Source organism: Otolemur garnettii, unplaced genomic scaffold (genome assembly GCF_000181295.1).
Source record: "Otolemur garnettii isolate 467f Iridium unplaced genomic scaffold, OtoGar3 scaffold00003, whole genome shotgun sequence".
Taxonomy (NCBI): domain Eukaryota; kingdom Metazoa; phylum Chordata; class Mammalia; order Primates; family Galagidae; genus Otolemur; species Otolemur garnettii.
Genome location: NW_003852398.1, coordinates 34,628,153 through 34,638,920, shown reverse-complemented (window position 1 = coordinate 34,638,920; position 10,768 = coordinate 34,628,153). Strand labels below are relative to the sequence as shown.

The 10,768-nt window shown below is 43.5% G+C and overlaps 2 protein-coding genes across 4 annotated transcripts in view; both read left to right on the top strand.

Moving 5' to 3' along the window:
* The window catches only part of LOC100943920 (protocadherin gamma-C4), a 187,732-nt gene that overhangs the window by 15,685 nt on the left and 161,279 nt on the right, over positions 1 to 10,768 (top strand). The window contains exon 1 of one of the 3 annotated variants that reach the window (XM_012808337.2): positions 3,355 to 5,804. The exons of the other annotated variants lie outside the window; for them this stretch is intronic. Within the exon in view, the coding sequence (XP_012663791.1) occupies positions 3,387 to 5,804 (2,418 nt within the window). The 5' untranslated portion in view covers positions 3,355 to 3,386. Of the gene's footprint in view, positions 1 to 3,354; positions 5,805 to 10,768 lie in introns of those variants that run through there. 3 annotated transcript variants of the gene reach the window in all.
* Positions 9,054 to 10,768, top strand: part of LOC100954038 (protocadherin gamma-B1) — a 3,464-nt gene continuing 1,749 nt past the window's right edge. Inside the window, exon 1 of the mRNA XM_012806512.2 lies at positions 9,054 to 10,760. Within this exon, the coding sequence (XP_012661966.1) occupies positions 9,066 to 10,760 (1,695 nt within the window). The 5' untranslated portion in view covers positions 9,054 to 9,065. The remainder of the gene's footprint in view (positions 10,761 to 10,768) is intronic.

Genomic DNA, 10,768 nt, shown 5'->3' with positions numbered 1-10,768 from the left:
GGGGGGCAGTTTTTGGCCGGGGCTGGGTTTGCACCCGCCACAGACATATGGGGCCAGCGCCCTACTCCTTTGAGCCACAGGTGCCACCCCCCTTGTGAGTTATTTCTAGGGAGTACTAAATGTTCATAGGCTGTAAGAGAGAGGAGAGGCTAGGATAGTTGTGTAATGAGTGCAAATCAGGAGTAATATGTGAAGGTGATATTTAAATTATCAAAAGAACACTGCCTTCCTATCTGGGATATCTGCTTTCTCATCCTTTCTTCTACACCTCTCCACCCTTAGCCTAATCATCTCATCTGCGAGGCCCAACAATTTTTTCTGTCTTAAAACTATGAAGATTTGAGTTTATATTTACTCAAGTCCCTTCCTCCTTTAAAATGTTTTGTTTTGTATTTGAATCTGTATGTGAACGGTGAAATGCCTTGGTTAGTTCTTTCTCACTGAAGCTTAATGTTTTTCCTTCAGTGTGGCAGTAAAGTTCTTCATTTTCCTTAATTTGCATGTCCTTCCCTATCAAAAAGATGGAAACTTAAAAATATACATTCTTCAGTGTTTCAGGAAGGTATGTCATGGTATCTCTGTTTAGTTAAAAATCCTGTTCGTCTCTATAGTAGCTATGTGTTCCCTGTAGACGTGACTGACTTATCATTCAATGTTTGATAAATTGTTAGAGTAATCATAAACAGGGTTCTCTTCACTGTTGTTTTTATTTTGCATATCTGGAAACCATAATGCTTTTACCCTAAAGAAGAATATATATCCTCAATATAGCTTTGCTTAAAGAAAAGATACAGGGATTCAGAGACCATATCATACAATTGCCCCTAAAGATTCTCTTTATACATTTTTCTTCTCAAAGTTTTCTTTTTATTTTCTATTTATTTATTTATTTATTGCCATTGTTGTTTTAGTTGGCTCAGGCTAGTTTCTAACCCTTGGTATAGGTGGCCAGCGCCCTTCTCAAAGTTTTATGCTCCTAGCAGCTGTTAAAAATGTTCCCAATCCCTCATTCAACCCCGGTTCCTCTCAGAACCATAATTTTCCATTCTCATTCCTCTTCTCATATGTCTTTCAGTATATTGGTTGCATATTTAATAACAGAAAACAATGAACACACTAATATTCTTTGTACCTGGGATCGTTTTGATTTGGATTTGGAAGTAATTGTATACTAACTGAGCCTTATGTTTAATGATATCACATCTCTCAGGGTGCTACAAGTCTCTATTATATTTAAAGGCATCTGGCAGCACCCGCAGCTCAATGGATAGGGCACCGGCCACATACAATGAGGCTAGCGAGTTTGAACCCAGCCTCTGCCAGGTAAACAACAATGACAATTGCAAAAAATAGCCATATGTTGTGAAGGATGCCTCTAGTCCCAGCTACTAGGAAGGCTGAGGCAAGAGAATCACTTAAGCCCAAGAGTTTGAGGTTGCTGTGAGCTGTAATGTCACAGCACTGTACTGAAGGCAACATAGTAAGACTCTGTCTCAAAAATAAATAAACAAATAAAGATATCTGATAAGGGAAAATTATCTGAGACAATGTATTTCATTGTGTTCCTGGTGGTCCAGTGGTCAGAAAGAATTTTTTAAAATAAAATATGTATGCGGCTTGGCGCCTGTAGCACAATGGTTATAGTGCCAGCCACATACACCAAAGCTGGCAGATTCAAACCTGGCCCAGGCCAGCTAAACAACAATGACAACTGCACCAAAAAAAATAGCTGGGCATTGTGGCGGGCCCCTGTAGTCCCACCTACTTGGGAGGCTGAGATAAGAGAATTGCTTAAGCCCAAGAGTTTGAGGTTGCTGTGAGTTTTGACGCCATGGCACTCTACTGCAGGCAACATAGCGAGACTCTGTCTCAAAATAAATAAATAAATAAAATCTATGTATATTTCATTGTGCTTATTACTATTACATAATTCTCTATGTAAAATTGGAACTCACCTTGGGAACAACAAATCATAATATCTTTACTTGTAAGCAAATAATAAAGTATAAACAGAGGAAAATTTAAGATAGAGTTCCTTTTAGTGTATGCAATAACTCCACAGGAATAAATGACTTATACATAGATATGTAATGCATCATTATCGAAATGACACCTATATCGTATTTCTATTTCTGTCCTTGGAAACATCCAGGAAAAGGGATTCTGGATCATAAAACAAATGTTTGACTCTACTAGGTTCAGTTGTGGTTTTTTAAAAATATCTTCACACTGTAGAATTAGACAGAGTGAACTTTAGTATCCTGAAGGTCTGTGATTTCTCTCTCACATTTAGACATTGCCATGCTGTTCCCTCTCCTGTCTTTTGCCTGATACACTTCTCTCATGTTTCCTGGAAAGCCTTTGCTAGCTTTCAAGGCCAAATTCCTCTCAGATTTTCTCATTATGGTAGTTACATCAACGCACTATAATTCCCTGTTTGCTTTTGTGTCCTTATAAACTCTGCAAAGGAAGTGGCTGTGTCTTATATTATTCACCTTAAATCCTCAAACAACACATTGTCTGAACCCAATTATATGTTTGTTTAATGAATATTAAATAACAAATAATATTGAAACTAAAGATGTCAGACCATCAAGAACAAATTTCAAAAATATAGGCTATAAATATGGCTGATGTTTCTGTGTTTCTTTCTTTCTTTTTTTTTTCCTTTTTCTTGTCTCAGCTCTCGAAGAGCTGGATGTACAGAGAGGGGAAGTTGGAAGTGAAGGGGTACACACTAACAAATAACTGATAAATGTAGAAAAGTACAATGACAAACATATGCTCAAGGTTCAGTGGTGGAGTAGGAAGCGGTGGTGATCCTGGCTTTTAACAGTTCAGTGTGTGCCTCAGGGTCAGTCCTTTGTAACTGTGTGTTTCTTAAGCTGAATGTCAAAATATAACTGTGAACAATAACTCCACCATGTTTGAAATAATATCGGTTAGCTTTAAGCATTAAGATTACTGTATGTTTTACCAAAGAAATAATTTTAAATCATATCTTTAATATTAATGTGTTCATATTAATTCAATTATCATGGAATCAACACCAATCCCATAATTATCCCTGACAAAAAGGACTTCAGGTGCTGGGAAATTTAGAGGGTGCACTAAACGGTTAGGCCTCTGAGCGTCGCTGTTGACCACTCAAGAAGGAAAACGCAATTGGAGAGCTAGTCCACCATTTCCTTGCTCCTAAAATATAAAGAACAAGCAAATCAGACTCAGAAGATCCGGGGCGGCTACTAAGCTCACTTCCTAAGTCAACCAGCTCTATGACCTATGAATTAGGCCCATGAAAGACTAAACTTCTTGAGAAAGCAAGATTGGAACCCGTCGTGGGAAATTGGAATAGAAGTCAGAGAAAATAATTCACCAAAAAGGAAATGACTAATCGCCTGAGATTCCCAAACCGCGGAGGACTGGCCCTGCTGTGCGCGTTCCTGGGGACTTTGAGCAAGACAGGATCTGGGCAGATCCGCTACTCGGTGCCGGAGGAGCTGGACAAAGGCTCCTTCGTGGGTAACGTCACCAAGGACCTGGGACTGGAGCCCCGTGACCTGGGGGAGCGCGGAGTCCGCATAGTCTCGAGAGGTAGGACACAGCTTTTCTCTCTGAACCTGCGAAGCGGGAGCTTGGTCACTGCGGACAGGATAGACCGGGAGGAGCTCTGCGCTGAGAGCGCACGATGTCTTGTAAAATTTAACATCCTGGTTGAGGATAAATTGAAAATTTTTGAAGTAGAGATCGAAATTAAAGATATTAATGATAATGCTCCTAATTTTCTAACAGAAGAATTGGAAATAAAAATCAGCGAACTAACAGTTCCTGGAACCCGATTTCCACTCAAAACTGCATTTGATCCAGATGTGGGGACAAACTCCCTGCAGAGCTACAAGCTCAGCCACAATGACTACTTCTCCCTGGCTGTGAACAGCGACGGAGCCAAGTACCCAGAGCTGGTCCTGGAAAGGTCCCTGGATCGTGAGAAAAAGGAAGTTCACCAGCTTGTCCTCGTTGCCTCTGATGGTGGTGACCCCATTCACTCTGGCAACTTACGCATCCAAGTGATAGTTCTGGATGCAAATGACAACCCGCCAGTGTTTACTCGGCCTGAGTACCATGTAAGTGTTTGGGAAAACACACCGGTGGGCACCCGGCTGCTCACTGTGAATGCCACCGACCCTGACGAAGGCTTCAATGCTCAGGTGTCCTATATTCTAGATAAAATGCCTGGGAAAATCACTCATATTTTTGACCTGGACTCAGTGACTGGAGACATATTAATATTAAAAAACCTAGATTATGAAGATGCTAAGTTCTATGAAATTCAAATTGAAGCACACGATGGACCAGGTCTTTTTTCAAGAGCCAAAATTCTAGTTACAGTTCTGGATGTGAATGACAATGCCCCAGAAGTTATGATCACTTCTGTCACAGGTTCAATCCCAGAAGAGGCTGCCGCTGGAAGAGAAATTGCTCTTATCAACGTTCATGACCGAGATTCTGGGCAGAACGGGCAGGTTACAATTTTTGTCCTAGGAAATCTGCCATTTAATTTAGAAAAATCAATAGATCAATATTACCGCTTAGTGACAGCTGGATCCCTGGACCGTGAACAAGTTTCAGAATATAACATCAGTCTGAGAGCCACAGATGATGGAAGTCCGCCTCTATCCACAGAAATTTACATTCCCCTACAAGTGACAGACATCAATGACAACCCTCCGGTCTTCCCTCACTCCTTCTACTCTGCCTACATTCCGGAAAACAACCCCAGAGGAGCCTCCATCTTCTCTGTGACCGCCCAGGACCCAGACAGCGACAACAATGCCCGTATTTCTTATGCCTTGATTGAAGACACCCTCCAGGGGGCGCCTCTCTCCTCGTATGTTTCCATCAACTCCAACACTGGCGTCCTTTACGCGCTGCGCTCTTTTGACTACGAGCAGTTTAGAGAACTGAAGCTGCTGGTGACAGCCAGCGATAGCGGAAACCCACCGCTAAGCAGCAACGTGTCGCTGAGTCTGTTCGTGCTGGACCAGAATGATAACACGCCTGAGATCTTGTACCCCGCCCTCCCCACAGACGGTTCCACTGGCGTGGAGCTGGCACCCCGCTCTGCAGAGCCTGGTTACCTGGTGACCAAGGTGGTGGCAGTGGACAAAGATTCTGGCCAGAACGCCTGGCTGTCTTACCGCTTGCTCAAGGCCAGCGAGCCAGGGCTCTTCTCCGTGGGGCTGCACACGGGCGAGGTGCGGACGGCAAGGGCCCTACTGGACAGAGATGCGCTGAAGCAGACCCTCGTGGTGGCTGTCCAGGACTACGGCCAGCCCCCTCTCTCATCCACAGTCACACTCACGGTGGCAGTGGCCGACAACATCCCCGACATCCTGGCTGACCTAGGCAGCATCAAGACCCCTGTAGACCCCGATGATTCGGGCCTCACGCTGTACTTGGTAGTGGCGGTAGCCGCCATCTCCTGCATCTTCCTCGCATTTGTCATCGTCCTGCTGGCACTCAGGCTGCGGCGGTGGCACAAATCACGCCTGCTCCAGGATTCCGGAGGTGTGCTGACTGGAGTGCCAGCCTCACATTTTGTGGGTGTGGACGGGGTGCGGGCTTTCCTGCAGACCTATTCCCACGAGGTCTCCCTCACCGCAGACTCGCGGAAGAGTCACCTGATCTTCCCCCAGCCCAACTATGCGGACACGCTCATCAGTCAGGAGAGCTGTGAGAAAAGTGAGCCTCTCCTGGTATCTCAAGATTTACTTGAAACGAAAGGAGACCCCAACCTACTTCAGGTGAGTTTATTCCTTTCTTTGAATATTATAGAAAGTAATTATGCCAATGTGGTTGTTATATCGCTTTTACACACATGCTCTTGAGAAATAAAACATTGAGTTAGTTGTTAGTCCTGTTGTTTAAATATTTCTCTTTCTTTCCTCTGGGCCCATGATATGACTTCCCTTGTGGCCTGGTTATGGACCAAGTGAGTGAGCCCAAGGAACTAGTTTTGGCCAATAGCATATTGTGGAGAAGTAAGGCATTTCAATTCCTGGAGGAACCTCAAATTGCCACTGGGAGAATTTCTAGATCTCTTAAGTGACTATTTGACATTGTGACTGCTTTCTTCTACCAAAGACCTTGAGTAGCTGTGATGAAAGAAGAGCCCTGTGGTTGACCCAGAATCATCAGCATATTTGTGATAAATAGACCTTTTTCATTTTAAATCCTTGTTTTATTTTTATTTTTGTTTTTTGAGACAGAGTCTCACTTTGTTTCCCTTGGTAAAGTGCTATGGCATCATGGCTCACAGCAACCTCAAACTCTTGGGCTCAAGCAATTCTCTTGCCTCAGCCTCCCAAGTAGCTGGGACTCCAGGTGCCCACCAAAACGCCTGGCTCTATTTTTAGAGATGAGGTCTTTATCTTGCTCAGGCAGGTCTCAAACTCATGACCTCAGGCAATCCACCTTCCTCAGCCTCCCAGAGTGCTAGAATTACAGGTGTGAGCCACCGTGCCTGGCCTAAATCTTTGTGTTTTGAAATTTTGCCACTCTAGCCTACATAGCCTATTCTAACTGGTACACACAAGTAAAACACACACACGCACAAGATGGTTTATTCTCCCATAAAATAAAATTATGCTTGACTTCTATATTCTTTTCATATCAGTGATGTAAAAATTATAGGATAAAAAATATAAACATTGATCAAATTGTTTTTCCTGTCGTGCCTACTATGTATATCTAAATTGTGTGTGTGTGTTCATATTGATTTCGGCCTTTTTCCTGAAGGTGGAAAGTTTACTTACCTAAACTGTTATGAGCCTTGGAGTAGTATTTCTTATCCTTTGAGAGGATATTAACACATATAGGGAGCTATGTCTCAGCCTCTGTGGGATATTTCCAGACCATTCACTCCAACAATGGAATAGGAGTCTTGATCATGTTCTACCACTTTCTTGGGCCAGAAATTGCTGACTTATTCCAAAATTTATGAAAATATTTTTACTCATGAAATCACATAAGAGTGTCATCCAACATTAAATCAAAATATAATTGATTAGGGACAGATCTTTCCTTCCATATATTCAGAAGAGGCACGTTCAAATGTGTGAGACAATAGGGACAGAGTGCAATAACTGTAAGCAGTGAAACATGCAGATATATCACAGAACCAAAAATCTCATAACCTTTGACATACTTTTTTTTTTTTTTTGAGACAGAGCCTCAAGCTGTCCCCCTGGGTAGAGGGCCGTGGCATTACAGCTCACAGCAACCTCCAACTCCTGGGCTCAAGCGAGTCTCCTGCCTCAGCCTCCCAAGTAGCTGGGACCACAGGCGCCCGCCACAACGCCCGGCTATTTTTTGGTTGCAGCCGTCATTGTTGTTTGGCGGGTCCGGGCTGGGGATTCGAACCCGCCACCCTAGGTGTACGTGGCTGGCGCCTTAGCCAGTTGAGCTACATGCGCCGAGCCACCTTTGACATACTTTTTAAGAAAAAAATCTATATATATTAGTGTCACTTTCCATGTAAAGGGAAAACACATATTAAATGGTTAGTGCCAGGGGAAATTTAGATGCTTAAAGAGAAAATTTTAAGAGTCCCATAGGAAACATAACATGCATATTTATCCGCGGAAACACACTGAGAGTAGAAAGGTAGTGCCATTTTCAGCCACCAGCAAGGATAATGAAAGGTCTCAGACATGCCCCATTTTCATTAAAAGGGTTTTTCTTCCTGAATGATGGGCAAGAATTCATTACAAGAGAAAGGGAAGGGAAGTTTATAATTTTAAAAGCATAAAGACAGTAAGCAGTGAAAAAGAAAAAGGTGTCTTCAGAAAATGGACAATGGTCTGTTTTGATTGGTGTATGAGTACAAGTGAGCACTGTAAAATAATAGATTGTTGAGTTGGTGTCTAATTTGCTAGTGCATTTGAAATAATGAGGGTTGTTTCTCTGAGTTACCCAAGATCAGTTCAAAGAGTACAGGATAAATTCCAGAAGGTAGTGTCTAAGGTCTCTCAATCCATCCCTCCAAGACTTACCAGTGATCTTGTCAAACTCATTTTAGTCGTTAATGGTATTAATTGGCTAGAGCTGAAAGTTGGCATTATAGTGTATTCCATATATGTTCATACAGAAAGGAGGCACTGGTTTCATAAAAAATAAATATGGCTTACACAGAGTCAGCTTGATAAAGCATGTATGCGTGCCAAGATACTAATTTGCTCACTGACAAAATATCACCCTCTGCTGTACTTAACTGGGAAGATTATCTAAGTTTTACAAAGAAGAGCAATATATTAAAATAATTGTAAGGCTTCAACTCTCTCTCTTTTGCAAAGACTGTATCTTTGAAAAGTATTGCTGAATTGATAAGTACACATGAAGAGATTTGAAATACTAAATAAGGAAAGTTATTCCACTTAATTTAAAGAAAGGTAAGGATCACATTCCACAAAAGATGTGATTTGAAAATCCATTTGCTTATAGGGAACACACTGTTCATGCCAGAGCTTTTAAATGTGGTGAAACCACTGCAGATATTTTTGCCCCTCAAACTGGGGGGGAGGGATGGCTGTATGCCTTGTGAATTTTTAAATGATAAAAGAAGAATTTAAAACGATAAAAATACTTATAAGATGATTACAAACTAGAAATTATCAAATTTAAAGGGAAATGTGAATATTTGGTTCTTTATAGAAAATTAAGAGACGGGGTACATAGATTCAAGAGATTGCATGCACTTTGAGGATAGTTGGGCAATGTGCAGTATTCCAAGACAACCTCTGGGCGCCGCTGTTGACCAAAGGGAAGAGAGGAGTTCTTAATTCTGCAGGAGTATCAGAGTGATTTCCTGCTTTGTCCGGCACGTATCAGGGAGCAGAAGCTGCTCCTGTGCACCCTCAAGCGCTTAACAAACAAGTCCTACCTTAAAATCACTAAAGCCCAAAGTGCTGTCGTTGATTTTTTTAAAAACACTTCAGAGAAACCTTGAAAAGAAGATTCTTGGAGAGTTCATGAAATGCAGAGGGAGTGCCAGAGAAGCTAAAACGATGAAAAGTCAGGTACTGTTTCCCTTTCTGGTGTTTTTGTTCTGCGGAGCCATCTCCCAGCAGCTCCACTATGTTATTCCGGAGGAGCTGGCAAAGGGCTCTCGGGTGGGGAACCTCGCCAAGGATCTGGGGCTCAGCGTCCAGGAGTTGCCAGCTCGAAAACTGAGGGTTAGTGCAGAGGGTTATTTCAACGTTAGTGCCGAGAGTGGAGATTTGATAGTGAGCAGTAGGATAGACAGAGAGAAGATTTGTGGGAGGAAACCTGAGTGTGTACTAGATTTCGAAATGGTTGCTGAAAACCCGATGAATGTTTTCCACGTGACTGTTGCAATCCAAGATATTAACGACAATGCACCAGGTTTTGCTACAAAAGGCATTGATTTAGAAATTTGTGAATCAGCCTTACCGGGTGTAAAATTCCCTCTGGATTCTGCACAAGATGCAGACGTAGAAAGTAATTCAGTAAAGACATACACCATCAACTCCAATCAATACTTCTCTCTTTCAACAAAGGCAAGTCCTGATGGAATTAAATACCCAGAATTACTGCTAGAAAATCCGCTAGACAGGGAATATCAGAGCTACCATCTCTTAATTCTGACCGCCACAGATGGAGGAGCCCCGCCTCTGAGCGGCACCACTCAGATCAGGATCTACGTCACTGACGCCAATGATAATGCTCCGCTGTTCAGCCAGGACGTATACAGAGTTAGCCTCCAAGAAAACGTGCCCTGGGGAACCTTCGTGCTGCGGGTAATGGCCACTGACAAGGACGAGGGCATTAACGCAGAAATCACCTATGCCTTCCTTAAATCCCCAACAAGTACCAGTCTCGTCTTCAATCTCGATTCAAATACCGGGGATATCACAACCAATGGTACATTGGACTTTGAAGAGACAAGTCAGTATGTGTTGGGTGTAGAAGCCAAGGACGGAGGGGTGCACACGGCTCATTGTAATGTTCAGATTGAAATTGTTGATGAGAATGACAACGCCCCAGAGGTGATATTCATGTCCCTTTCTAACCAGATTCCAGAGGACTCAGACTTGGGAACTGTAATAGCTCTAATAAAAGTGCGAGACCAGGATTCTGGGCACAACGGTCTGGTGACGTGCTATATTCAGGAAGAAGTCCCTTTCAAATTAGAATCCACTTCCAAGAATTACTATAAGCTGGTGATTGACAAGGCCCTAAACCGGGAGCAAACCCAACACTACAATGTCACCATCGTAGCCACTGACCAAGGAAAGCCATCGCTTTCCTCCAGAACTGGCGTCACCCTGTGTATCTCTGACGTCAATGACAACGCTCCGGTTTTCCACCAGAGTTCCTACTTGGTCCACGTAGCAGAGAACAACCCGCCAGGAGCTTCAATTGCGCAAGTTAGCGCCTCTGATCCGGATTTGGGACCCAATGGCAGTGTCTCTTACTCCATCGTAGCCAGCGACTTGGAGCCACGGGACCTATTGTCTTATGTGTCCGTGAGCGCTCAGAGCGGGGTGGTGTTCGCCCAGCGCGCCTTCGATCATGAGCAGCTTCGCGCTTTTGAGCTGACGCTGCAGGCCAGCGACCAGGGCTCACCCGCGCTCAGCGCCAATGTGAGTCTGCGCGTGTTGGTGGACGACCGCAACGACAACGCGCCGCGGGTGCTGTACCCGGCGCTGGAGCCCGATGGCTCGGCGCTCTTCGATATGGTGCCGCG